We start from the raw sequence: 12,500 nt of genomic DNA on the forward strand, positions 1-12,500 counted from the left end.
TAGATAGAACTAATTCAAATTTTATTGTTTTGCTTTTTTGTGTCAATCAGGCTAAGGTATTTATAGCAGCCAATAGAGTGGATCCAAATCTTTGGTTGGGTCAGCAAAGAGAAACTGCTTTGCATGTTGCAGCAGAGAATGGCCACTCAGAATTTTGTGAGTTTCTCCTTGAGATAGGTGCTGACAAGGACCAAAAAGGTGCTTCAATTTTTATTTAAACAAAATGTGAGGTTTTCTCAGTTAATTTCCAAGTGTTATTAATATCAAAATAATATTATAATATTGTTGCAGTGATTGTACTGTAATGGTTGTTTTATTCAAGAGGCGGTAACATGCAAGGGGGAAAATATGTGCGACATCTATATGGTTCAACTGGTATACCGTTCAACTAATACACAATATATGAGCACAATATAAGCTTCACAAAAAGCTGTCAATTTTGGTGTAGTTTGTATTAGCTGCAATGAATTTTCAGAATAAATAAGGTAGATGTAGATGTATGACTGTGTACATATGTTATATTATTTTATGAAGATGAAGTACGCATTTTAAATTTGTGAATATAATCTGGATAAAGGAGTTGCTTTGTGGACAATGCCACCAGAGCACAACATAAATAGTCCATTTGTCATCCAGTCCCAAGTATGCCAATTTGTAATCTTCATTACTGTTATTGTCTCTTTGCAGATGTGCGCATGAAGATTCCTCTGCACCTGGCTGCAGCGGGGGGTCATCTTGATGTTGTCAGACTGCTTGTAGAGGCTGGTTCTAATTTAGATAACATTGACAAATTTGGGAAACAGCCACTAATGTATGCAGTAGCTGGTGCACATGTGGAAACTGTGAAGTTCTTACTTGAGACTGGGTCATCTGTAACATCTGGGAGGAATTGGCATGCTCTTCACGAAGCCTGCAAAGTGGGCAGCCCTGAGCTGGTACAAATCTTAATAGATGCTGGGGCACGGGTGAATAACCCACGGCACTGTAAGTAAATGAGTGAAAAAAAAAATAATTTGACATAAAGTAAGATTGGTTCACATTGTGAACCCTTATATGAACATGCCTTTGTTATTTTAAGCTGAAAACAAAAGTGAGTTAGACAAATTTGTTTTAGTTAACTTGCTTGGATTTTTTAAATTTTATTTTGTGTTTGCAATTTATCAAGTTGCTCATAACTTGAGGAGTTTTGATCACAATTCACTAAATGATGTCATGTAAAAACTAACACAATGATCTTTTGCACTGATTTTATTCGTTATCAAATCAAGGTAACAGTTGCAAAATTATCCTGTTTTCTCAAACATTGAAACAAGTTTGTAATTTCAGAGAAATTCCATGCCCATATTGGATGATATATATATGTTTGAATAAATTATTATTATTACTCTGTCATCAGATTCTGGTGGTGCACCATGGTCTCCTCTTCATATTGCTGTTCGTCATGGTAACCTGGACTGCATTAAATTACTCATCAAGGCTGGCGCTGATGTGAACAGCATCAATGCTGGCAGACACACTCCTTTGCACGAGGCTGCTTACAGAGGATACGAGAATGTAATACAGGAGCTTCTCTTGCATGGAGCAGATCCACATGCGGCTAGTAACCAGAGGAGAACACCATTACATGAAGCTTGCATGCAGGGTACTTACAGTACATCTCCTCTTTGCTAGTTTACCTAGTGGCTTAGGGCCCCGCTACAGCTATAAAACGTTCTGCTCTACTCAGGAAAGGATAAAATAATACAGTAACTTTACATGTAGATTTCACCTCATCTCAAAAATCTAAACTGTGCAGTGCAGAACTGTATTTTCTCACTGATAATATACTCACGGATTGATTCAAGCACACTGATAAACACAACTGTTTTTATCAGCCACAATTCTTGCTTTACAGGTAACCAACTTGCTTGCCATGTGCTCTCAAAATCTCCCCATCCCATATTGTTTTGAAACAATTCCCAGTCCCTACCGAGTGCAAGCTGGAAGCGTCTGACAAATCTTACAACAAATGCTTACAACAAGTGTAAAGAAAGCAAGAAAGCTATAATCTGCATAACTAGAATCTCTGAGGACCACTAGTTTTTCATTGATTACTGTTGTGTGTTACCCTCTATAAATAAAGTTGATTAATCTTGGCAGCAGGATTATTGCAGATTATTGCAGTGAGCTGCTGTAGTACAACATGTCCATCTTGTGGTTATATAACTATACTAGGAGGTCACATTTCGGTGTGACGTAATTAAATATAATAATAATTGGTATCCAGCCATGTGAGTTAATCTAAAAGATATTTAATGTAGAGTGTGTGTGGACACGTCTGATTCTCTAAGTTGAATAATATTGCAGTTGCTTTTAAATGTAATATTTTTGCTTTGTTACTACCTAAAACAGGAAATGTGCAATCTGCAATGATGTTATTGGATGTTGGCAGTAAAGTCAATGCTAGAGATTTTGTAACAGACACACCTCTACATTTAGCCCTCAGAGCGAACCATGCATGTGACATTGCTACCCAGTTAACCTGTGTTCTTCTGCGATATGGTGCATCCTCAACACTCATGGGGAGAGATGATGAAATGCCACTGGACATTGCAAAGCAATCTAGTCAGGATTACTCCTTGGAGTTGTTGGAATCTGCTTTGGGTAAGAAGAGACATATTAAATTTTGCAACCTATCTTTATTACAAGTGATGGTATGGGTTAGTGTGGAGCAGGTATATTGTTATTTGTGAAAGTTTTTCATCACTGCAAATGATTCAAGTCTTCCATCTCTAAGAGAATCAGGTCTTCCATATTATTCAATGGGTTAAACTATGGTCAGAAATTGTGTCCCGCCGTCCACTCCATTGTTCTAAAAGAAGTGCAGCGATAGCATTTTCCACAAGTGATAAGAATAGATTGTAATACCTTGTTGCAAAGCATTGAAATGCAAAATGGGATTGAAATGCAAACATACATTGCAAAAATGTCTTTGTTTTTGTGCTTATATTAATCCCTAATGCTTTGGGCACTAAATCATGATGTCCATAGTTTGAAAGGAGTGCTATTGTATTTTTTAATTTTGTTTGGTCTAAAAATGTAATTTCTGCCAACATGTTAAAGATTTTCCTCTCAATTCTTATGAAACAGGATTATCATCCATTAATCAAATCATTTAAAATTCCATGACTCTTTCCTTGCGCATGTATTACTTGGGGAAGGGTGGAACGCATTCCCTTTCAAAATTTCTTTCCTGCTAGTGCAATGTCCTTCAGACTTTTTACTGTAATTTAGTGGAAAGAAGACTCTCCTGTGGTTCACATTTTCCTGTTGACCATGTATGTGACAATGTTGCCAAGTGACTCAAAAATGTCAAAGTGCAGGCACCTTGTATTAAACTGTTTTTAATTAGTTGATAACACCTCTAAAATTTGGTAGCTTTTGATATTATGCTGAAGGGACAAGAAGCAGGGTATAGACCATAATAATTATGCACTTCAAGTGAAGCTATGATCTTCGCAGTTATGAACGCAATTTTTACAATTTTGCGTAGAGAAGCCTGAAAAATTCAGGACTTCAACGGGGTTGAAGAGGTCACGGGTTCAAAGATGATAGCATCACTTGATTTCATATCCGCAGTTCATATATGATTCATATCATATACCATTTCATCATTAATATGCACTTCATCAAAAGTACGTAATTTATAAATTAATTTATAAAAAAACTACAATGCCTTGTTACTATACATGCATTATGTTTATCAAACTGTATTAAAAACAATTTTTGCATAATTTGTTATCCTGGCTGGTGGTTCAATGTCAGGAAAACTTACAGGAACTGTCTCAAAGGCTTGTTTGGTTTGTCCACTATACTGGACAGAACGAAGTTAGATCAAAGAGTGTTAACAAGCCAAAGCAGGGGGCTAGCCTAGTCAGGCATCTTTACTTTGTCATGAAATATCTACGAGAAAGCAAACTGCAACAAGAGAAAAGATTTTTGCCTCTGCCGCAAATTGTACTTCACTATAATATTCTTTGTAATCTTGCTTCTCACATGATCGTGAAATATAAACTTACAGTATGTTCAAAGGTTTGTTGCTATTTTTTGTTTACAGAAATACCACAGCCCCTTGTTAACATCTGTAAAGTGTCTGTGAGGAAACAATTAGCTTGCCACTGGGATAGAATCAGTGAACTTCCTTTGCCAGTAACATTGAAGACTTTTGTTACAAGCGTGGCCTAGTAACTACTTTTTTGTGTTAATTAATTGAAACGTTCTTCAGTAGTTTTTGATTTAGCAACCTTTCAGTGACTGAGTAACTTCTCACTAAGTTGATTTTCATCTGAAATTGTGTAAATTTTGACTTCCAGGTAATCAAAGTGAAACAAGTAGACCTTTTCCAGTCAAATGAGTCACTTTAAAAGTAGAACAAACCATTTGAAAATACAATATCAGACTGAGTATTTGTTGGCAGATATATAAGCATGTTATTTAGTTTTATCTCAAGCTTTATTCTTAGTGAACAATTTAAAGTGGTACTATGATCAAAAAATCAAATTTTTTTTTTCTTTGCATTTCAAAACTATCAACTCAACACCAAGTGACCCAAGTTTTAAGCTTTAATTTCAGAAAGACACTTGTTTAACATTGTATTTGAACTGGAATTTTCCTATTTAGTGGACTGCCATTACTAACTTTAAAATCTTGAGAGAGTTGGATCAAGGAGAAAATGACGTCAAAGACTCACTAGTTGAAATCACTAGTTGAAGAATGCAATGCATTTGTGCGGGACTGAATTAATATGCAGCATGGGAGTTTCAGCCTTTCAAAACTTGAGTTTTGCATACATTATGCGTTTGCATGCTGAAGTTTTAAGCTATTGAGTGAATGATGTCACTTTTCCCAAGATTCAACCCTCTGAAGTCCAACTGGTCAGTTTTGAACGTGAGTAATGGGGGACTGTGAAATCCAAAACTTACATTCAAAGTAAACAGCCTTTGGACTAAAATGAAAGCTCAAAAGTTTAACAGGCAGGTGTTAAGCAAACACACTTTCGAAATCTGAAGAATAAAAGGAAGCAATTTTTTGATCATAGGACCACTTTAAGGTTTACAGATGGAATAGAAAAGCAAAGAGCAATTGTGCAATTTAAACTTGTTAAACAGAGATCATCTTGTTGGAAACTTTATCAAGGAGCCATAGGCACCCAACAAATATACCACAATTGGAATTTTCCCTGCTCGTTTAACTTATCATTGAGCTACTATTGCTGCAGATTACAACATTTTTGAGAGTTGTATTTATTGGTCAATGATAAAAATTGTTGGTCATAGGCCTAATATTTATTCCCTTTTTGGAGTTTCTTTTAGTAAAATTTTCGTAAGGATATATTATAAACAAGGAAAACTAGAAAATGGCTGATCAAATATTAAGCAAAAATTTTCATTGCTAGTATTTTTTATGGTGGTTCTTTAAACAAGGGAACATTGCTGTTGAAAAATAATTTGTATTTTCCCATACAGACACTTAACCCATTGACTTCCAGGGGTTCCCCATTGACGACTACAATAATTGTCTGGCATTAGACAGAGTAAAATCTGGCCGGTTTAGGCCGGTTTGGACGTCAAAAAAGTGGGGGGGGGGGGGGGGGTAATACAACATTAGATAATGAAAATTTGCTTACTGAGAAATTTTGTTAATTTTAAAGAAACCATTTGCTTTTTTGTTAAAAGTTTTCAGGAAACAGAAATTAATTATGGCAAAAATGTTCCCTTGCTTGTGGTTCTCTAATGTTTAAATGAAATACTTTGTGATTTAAAGCTTCAGTAAAGTGAAGATTTTGTAAATTTGTAAAATAAACCACAACTATGTGTAATTTATTGAAAACAAGACAGTTTGACAGTTTGTAAAGTTAATAATTTATTTAATATTACTAATACATTCTCATATTTTTAACTCCCTTCCTGCATACTTTTTAGCTAGTCTTTTGTATTTTTCTGCTTCTTTTTGGTCTTTATCAACACCATCACCAATGGAATACATGCGGCTGAGATTAGCACAAGCCCATGGGTGCATCAGGCCACAGCTTTTCAAAGACAGATGTAAAGCTTTTTTTGAGTCCTTTGGAACTCCATCTTTGCCTGTCAAGTATATCACACTTAAGTTAAAGCATCCATTTGGATGTCCATAATTGCATGACTGTTGAAACATTTCAATGGCCTTTGGCATGTCTTTTTGTATTGATGAGCCTTTTATTCCACTTTGATAGACAAGTCCTGCATTATTACAAGCACCAGATGATTTTTGGTTGCATGCCCTGTGAAACAAGTTCATTGCCTTCTCTGGGTCTTTGTGTTCTGCAAAAAAATGTAGAACAAGATTCGTGAATTAAATCAACATTGTTAAGCAAAATTAGTTTTATATTTTGATTACAGTTGGACTGACTAAACTATCTTGATTACTTGCTTTCTTGAAATCTGCTTTCCCTTTCATTTGCAAAAACTGGTCAACAATATCATCCATCAGATCAAATTAATGTTCTCTAATTTTACAAACAACTTAGTAGTGCAGCAAGACCCCCTTTTGGGACGTTTGCAAGGTGGTTATTATAAAGAACAGTCAACATCACCTTTAGTTATGAAGGTAAGCTCTCTAACACAACAGAATTTTTTTTTTATAAGCAGGAGCCATTTTGCCTTCTTTTTATTTGTTGGCTCAATATGATTGGAAGTACAAAAACCTCCCTGTGCATGCAAAGGGCAGTGCCTAAACCAACAAACAGCTGTTACACCTTTATAGTACTTAGCTTTTCTCCTGTAATAATATTATGCTTACCTTTTTGAGTAAGATAAACATTTCCTAATGCAAAACAACTGTCAGCAAATCCAAGCTCATTGCAGGTGTAATGGTAGAGGTCTTTGGCTTTAGTTATATTTTTCTCAACTGCCATGTAAAATTCTGCCAGTGAGTGACAAGCTAACAAGGCAAGAGAGGATTGTTAGTGCATGGCTTCAGTGCAAATGAAGAGACTGCACATGATATCCTTCACAGCAAGAGTAATGATAATAAATGATTGGAAAATTGTGTTGTAGTCTTAAGTAAAACAGACTTTACTATTAGAGAATGACGTGAAGTGCTAGTTTTCTACCGATATGAACCATGGTCGCCCTACAACCTTCGGGTTAGATTACTGCTGCTCAACTCCCACCCTGGTCAGAGTTTTTCCTGTCCTTGTGTGGGCCCATTTCCATTAGTAGGGCTAATGCTCACATGGTTCATATGAGTAGAAAACTGGCGCTTCACATCACCCTCTAATAGTTAAGTCTGTTGAAATAAAATTATAAGTGCTATGTGGCCAACGTTTGCGAAAACATAACCCTTCCTTGTACTTGTACATATTCATTACCATGACATTGACATCTTAAATTCCCACGATCTGCTCCTGTCTGACCTTGTAGCTCAGTTGGTAGAGCAGCGGTTAGCTAACCTGAAAGTCGTGGGTTCAATTCCCACCCTGTTCAGAGTTTTTCTCTGTCCTTGTGTGTGCCCATTTCCATTAGTAGGGCTAATACTCACATGGTTCATATGGACAGAAAACTAGCACTTCACACCACCCTCTAATAATTAAGTCTGCTGAAATATAAGTGCTACACAGCCAACGTTTGCAAAACCATAACCCTTCCTAAGTAAAAGAGCCGCCTATTGCCCGGAACCGTTTGCTCTAACCTAGCCTGCATACAAGGGCTGATGGTTTGTTAAAGTTGGATTTGCACAGAAAGAGCTTTTAACGACATGCCATTCAAAAGCAAATCAAAGCAAACATTGAGGAATAACTCAAGTGGATAGTATTCTCATAGGCCTGTGCTAAGACTGCCTATAACATAAACTTGATTTTGATTAACAGAAACCTTTGAAAGACTTTGTCAAGCAGTGTCTTTAATGTTATGAAGAAAGTATAATATCTCGCGACACTTGCGGCAGGATTTAGGTTCATGCTGTATTGTGTAACCCTGTAAATCCCAACTTCTGGGTCAAAATTACAGAGTCATCATTTACGGAAATCTACATAAGATTTCAAATGACTTGCCCGTACAAATCTGCCACGAACATTGAATCATCCCTCAACAAATAAGTTTTCCCATCTTGGTTTGTACTTTTTTCTAGGTTGAATGCACATTACATTTTCCTGAAAGTTTTAAGAATAAAATTGTTCCCTCCAACGCTTGGTTTACTACATGTGCAAGACATCGTGTTCGTGATTTAAAAGCCTTTGGAAAACGTTCGTAAACCCTAAAGAGCAAAAAAAAAGAAATTCAGAGACGGGAGAACGAAACATATAACAATGGGAACTTTTGTTTGTTTTTGGAATGATACGCAATTAGTGGGCTCGGCAGTTGGTGGTTATGCCAACTCAAAAGTACCCAGATCGCGTGGCAGATGAACATGCACAGCTGTGGTAACTCTTACATTCTTTTTTCTTTGTTCCGTAGCACTCATGTTTATATATCTCGTGCAGTTGTTTGGCGTATTCCTCCGCTGCCTTGGTAGCTTTGTCTTCAGAGACCGGGTTAAACGACATTTTTCTGGCACATACAGTAGTGTAGTACTACCTCAGACAATCAAAGAAATATTCCAGGCGTTCCAAGGGACCCAAATGCGCCTGCCTTTTCCAAGTTACCCACTGACTGATAGATCGCGGGCTGTTAAACCATGACGTCACGGAGTGCTGCTAGCGCTTTTGCTCCAAGGAAAACTTTGGCTTCTTCGCTTCAAAAATGGGGTGAAAATCTTTGTATTTAGTTTATAACTGGGTTCGTGCGTTTCTTATGCTCAAGATGGATTCGGGATGGGCCCAATTTCGTGCTCTCCATAGTTTCGAACCTCGTGATCCAAGGGAAATTGCCATACAAGTAGAAGATGTTATGATTGTGGCGAAACCTGTGCCTGATTATTCCAACTGGCTAACTGGGGAAAATATGCGAACGCGTGAGTGGGGAGAGTTTCCTGGAAATTATGTAGAATATATTGGGGACATAGACGACTATCCTTCGGCAGAGAATATTGTACAACCGCCGTTACCTCCACCTCGACCACCAAGGACTTCTCTTGCGACAAAACCTCAAGGTTTGTATTGCAGGAATTAAACTACACCGTAGTTGCTTGTGAGCCATGTTCCTTGTGTTTCGTTTTCATTGAACAAGACGGAAATCATTCGCGTTTGATTTCTTTGAAGTGGAAAACCTCCTTGGTTTACCATCTGCCTTTGCAAGTTAAACTATTCGGGCACATTTTGTTACTTCCGTGGGGTATTTCTGCAGGTACCGGAAAGGGTTGTGTTTTTGGTCACTTGGGATTAGTCTTTATTTGGAAGTGTTTTGTTTTCTGTCTTTTGTTTCTTTTGTTTTACGTAATTTCTTCTCCGGTACTTGCAGAAGCTGCCCTTCCGTGTGAGTCGTTCATGTTTTGACTTGAATCTGACTGGACTTGTTGCTGTTGCACTGTCTCTCCATAATTTTCTCCAAGCAGGGAGAGTGGTACTGTTAAAGCTCAGCCCATGGCTGGGAGATGAGACTTAATTTCTGGATGGCACTGGTTCTTAAAGATGATTCAAGCTTAGAACTCTCCTTTTTGTTTTTGTCAAAGTGGGCAATTATTTCCTGTTCAATATAAATTAACGATCCATATCAGAGTTTCGATCCTATGTCACTTCTTAGTGTATTGCACGACTATTGACATTATTTGAAACACAGCAATGCTATAAATCTCTGTCAGTCTGCATCAGTTGAATATTAAAAAAGGAATGTAAGAATTTTACCTAGGAATGGGTTTGATGATATTTTTGTTCATTTGGTACTGTGTTGGTAGTTGAAAATATCATTATTATCATTATCATTATTTATTACTGTGAGTCTACTGTAACCTTAAAAGGATCATGAAAAGAATACCAAAGAGTTTCGAAAAATGGCTTGATAAATAATCTGCCATCTTGGAAAACGTTTGCCAGGTTACTTAGCCACTGAGCTCCTTTGATGAAGTAAAACAAGCATCGGTCTGCTCTACTATAAAATGTTCGATATAAAAAGTTACACATTCGACCGTAGTCTAAGAGGCATGTCCAGAGGTTTGTTTTTAACCCACTTACCTTTTGTGACTCCAAACTTTCCTGTTGACAACTTAATGCCCAATTGAGCTCATCAAACAGGAACGCAATCAAAAGTTGTTTTGTAAAGTTGGTTTTTATGCAAATTTTTATAGGCAATTGATATGCTAATTGCCTGATAGTTCTTGGCCTACCAAACCAGCTCAATCTAAATGACTTGAGTATACAATACTGCTCAAAAGTGCTGTAAGAACTTGTGTATAAGCCGCATCTTTTTGCCAAAATATTAGATTATGTCCAGCTGTTAAGTTCTTGTGTTTGAATTCCCACATGTTGCTTGACATTATCTGAGCTGTTTTTTAGGCGAGACAATCGGCGACACTAATGATAATTTCACCTTTCAGTCGAAGTTCAGTTTGTTGCATGCTTTCCAAGTGAATTTCAAGCATTGGTTTGTTTATCGCGAGCGAAATGACAGAGAACCCAACGGGGAAGAATGGGAGATTTTTGTTGGGTGTGACCCTGTTTATATTAATTCTGGGTGTTCATGTCATTGTCTGTTTTTTTTTGCATGTAACTTGTTTGTTCTGCAAATTATGCAACTTTTTCAGAGTTAGTGTCACAAATAACGTGTTTAACATGAAACTTGAATGTATTCAATCGTTTGATTATTAACAATCATTAGCCATGGTGAAGTCACGGCCCGATGTTGGAAGATGTATCGTTTATATTTGTTTATTCTTTTGTTCCTAACGTAAAGTGCAAGTATTGTTAAAATAAATGTTGCTATTTTTTGGAAAATTGAGATTCAGTTCTTTTTTTTTTTGGCTGTGGAGATCTACAGGGTAGATCATTTATTCCCTCAAAATTTTTCAGATGTGATAGATGGAGCTTTGACAGCCCATACATCTCAATTTTCATGGATGAATGAATGTGCATAACAGTTTAAAATAAATTGGTCATTTTGTTTTAAGTATTTATTCGAATGGAGAGATGATACTTCATTTTTGTGCAATTTAGAAATCTGAAAGGGTACTGCAGCAGCAATTAAGAGGCTATAGTCTAAGATCAAATATTAAATATTCTTGAATATGAATTAGCTGTACCCCCAAACTTTTCAAGACGGGGTCCAGGTGAAGCCCTAAATTTGAAAACCTAGATACATCTCTGATCAGGCGGGTGTCATTGAAAGTTTTGATCGTGATGGGGAGGAAGTGACCAATGACTGTGAAGGTTGATGGTGTGATTGGGAAAAGCAGAAAGGCTGGGAAGAGAGGGAAGAACAAGTTTACAGTGTAAGTGGACACATGAGGAGAGGAAGGTTTTAAGGCCGGGGCACACTAGGCGATAAGTCGCTGCGACACGTCGCAGGGACAAGTCGCTGCAACAAATCGCCTTGTGTGACACGGTTAATTTCATGAAAATCATTGTGGCTACGGCAGAATTTTGTCACCGCGATTAGTCGCACAAATTCAAACCAGTTTGAATTGGTTTGGTGCGACTTATCACAGCGACAAAATTAGCAAAAGCAGTGTTGTTGCATCATGCTTACACTTCCGGCAACAAGTTGCTGCGACAAAATATATATGGACCAATGAGAGAGCGTCATATGGTCAGCCGTATCGAATTAAAAACTAGTTCACATTCCCTCTCATACGAGATCACTGCGTGTGCTCCGAACAGGCGTCGTGTCGCAGCGATTTGTTTTGCAAGTAGTACACATAGAGTAACTTGTTGCAGAGCCCTGTCGCTACGACTTGTCGCCTAGTGTGTCCCTGCCTTTATGGAAGTGTTTTGTCTGGAGTGGAAGGAGAATGATGGGAGGGTATATCAGAAAGTTGAAGGCTTTATGGGACAAGAAATGTTTAAGTGTGCGGGAAGAACCCAGTTTAATCTCACAGTTGAATGGCATCAAGCTGAATGATCTGTTGACTACGATGGAGCAGGGGGAGATTGAGAAGATGGTGAGTGATGAGATCGTAAAGGAGGTTTGTGCGAATCAGGAGTAGGTGGTGATCAGCAAAGCCAAGTGGAATGAGTTGTTTGGAGAAAGTGATGATGAGGAAGAGTTTGTGGGATTTGATGCTGAAAGTGGGGAGGGGTGTCAGTCTGGTGTGGAGTCAGAGGCTGTGGGTGAAGGAGATGAGTCTGAGAGTGAGGTAGATTCCAAGGTTGCTGAAGATGGAGGTGGGGAGAAGGAAGACCTGATGTTCAAGGGTATTGAAAGAGGGGTCAAGGTGGTTGTGGAGAAGCTTGATTGTTTGGTGTTGAGAGTGAGGAGAGGGCTGGAGGACAAGATGGTAAGGGGTAGATGGGTGCCATCAATGGCAAGGTCAGGGTGGTTGTGGAAAAGCTGGTTACTTTTCTTGATGATGATGGTCTTTGAGTGGTGAGCAAAGAGGTACTTCAGCAGATGAGA

General features: G+C 37.8%; 3 protein-coding genes across 6 annotated transcripts in view; 2 read left to right on the plus strand and 1 right to left on the minus strand.

Annotated features, from left to right (window-relative positions):
- LOC137973858 (serine/threonine-protein phosphatase 6 regulatory ankyrin repeat subunit A-like) overlaps window positions 1–5,886 on the plus strand; it is a 20,718-nt gene extending 14,832 nt beyond the window's left edge. For 2 of the 3 annotated variants that reach the window (XM_068820751.1, XM_068820752.1), the window contains exon 7: window positions 51–188. Coding sequence is in view for 1 of the 3 variants with exons in the window: in XM_068820753.1 (XP_068676854.1) it covers window positions 51–198; window positions 688–984; window positions 1,397–1,642; window positions 2,392–2,643; window positions 4,097–4,224 (1,071 nt within the window). In the remaining 2 variants the exon portion in view is untranslated. Of the gene's footprint in view, window positions 1–50; window positions 199–687; window positions 985–1,396; window positions 1,643–2,391; window positions 2,644–4,096 lie in introns of those variants that run through there. The other variant, XM_068820753.1, reaches the window with a different exon arrangement.
- A 30-nt stretch (window positions 5,887–5,916) lies between these two features.
- LOC137973859 (cytochrome c oxidase assembly factor 7-like) lies at window positions 5,917–8,692 on the minus strand. The gene is made up of 3 exons (XM_068820754.1): window positions 8,449–8,692; window positions 6,817–6,957; window positions 5,917–6,338 (listed from the first exon to the last, which is right to left on the minus strand). Exons 1-3 carry the CDS (start codon window positions 8,558–8,560, stop codon window positions 5,926–5,928), a joined length of 666 nt encoding a protein of 221 aa, XP_068676855.1. The 5' UTR covers window positions 8,561–8,692; the 3' UTR covers window positions 5,917–5,925.
- A 115-nt stretch (window positions 8,693–8,807) lies between these two features.
- Window positions 8,808–12,500, plus strand: part of LOC137973857 (phosphatidylinositol 3-kinase regulatory subunit alpha-like) — a 35,709-nt gene continuing 32,016 nt past the window's right edge. For both annotated transcript variants that reach the window (XM_068820748.1, XM_068820749.1), the window contains exon 1: window positions 8,808–9,105. In XM_068820748.1, the coding sequence (XP_068676849.1) occupies window positions 8,808–9,105 (298 nt within the window). The remainder of the gene's footprint in view (window positions 9,106–12,500) is intronic.

Source organism: Montipora foliosa, chromosome 10, assembly GCF_036669935.1.
Source record: "Montipora foliosa isolate CH-2021 chromosome 10, ASM3666993v2, whole genome shotgun sequence".
Classification (NCBI taxonomy): Eukaryota; Metazoa; Cnidaria; class Anthozoa; order Scleractinia; family Acroporidae; genus Montipora; species Montipora foliosa.

What these genes read in the sequence shown, in the direction of transcription:
- LOC137973859 (XM_068820754.1), bottom strand. Translation starts at nt 8,560, where the DNA reads ATGTCGTTTAACCCGGTCTCTGAAGACAAAGCTACCAAGGCAGCGGAG. An exon ending in CGGAACAAAGAAAAAAGAAT is followed by an intron (nt 6,958 to 8,448) that starts GTAAGAGTTACC and finishes TTGCCTTGTTAG; the next exon opens with CTTGTCACTCACTGGCAGAA. An exon ending in TGTTTATCTTACTCAAAAAG is followed by an intron (nt 6,339 to 6,816) that starts GTAAGCATAATA and finishes ATTTTTTTGCAG; the next exon opens with AACACAAAGACCCAGAGAAG.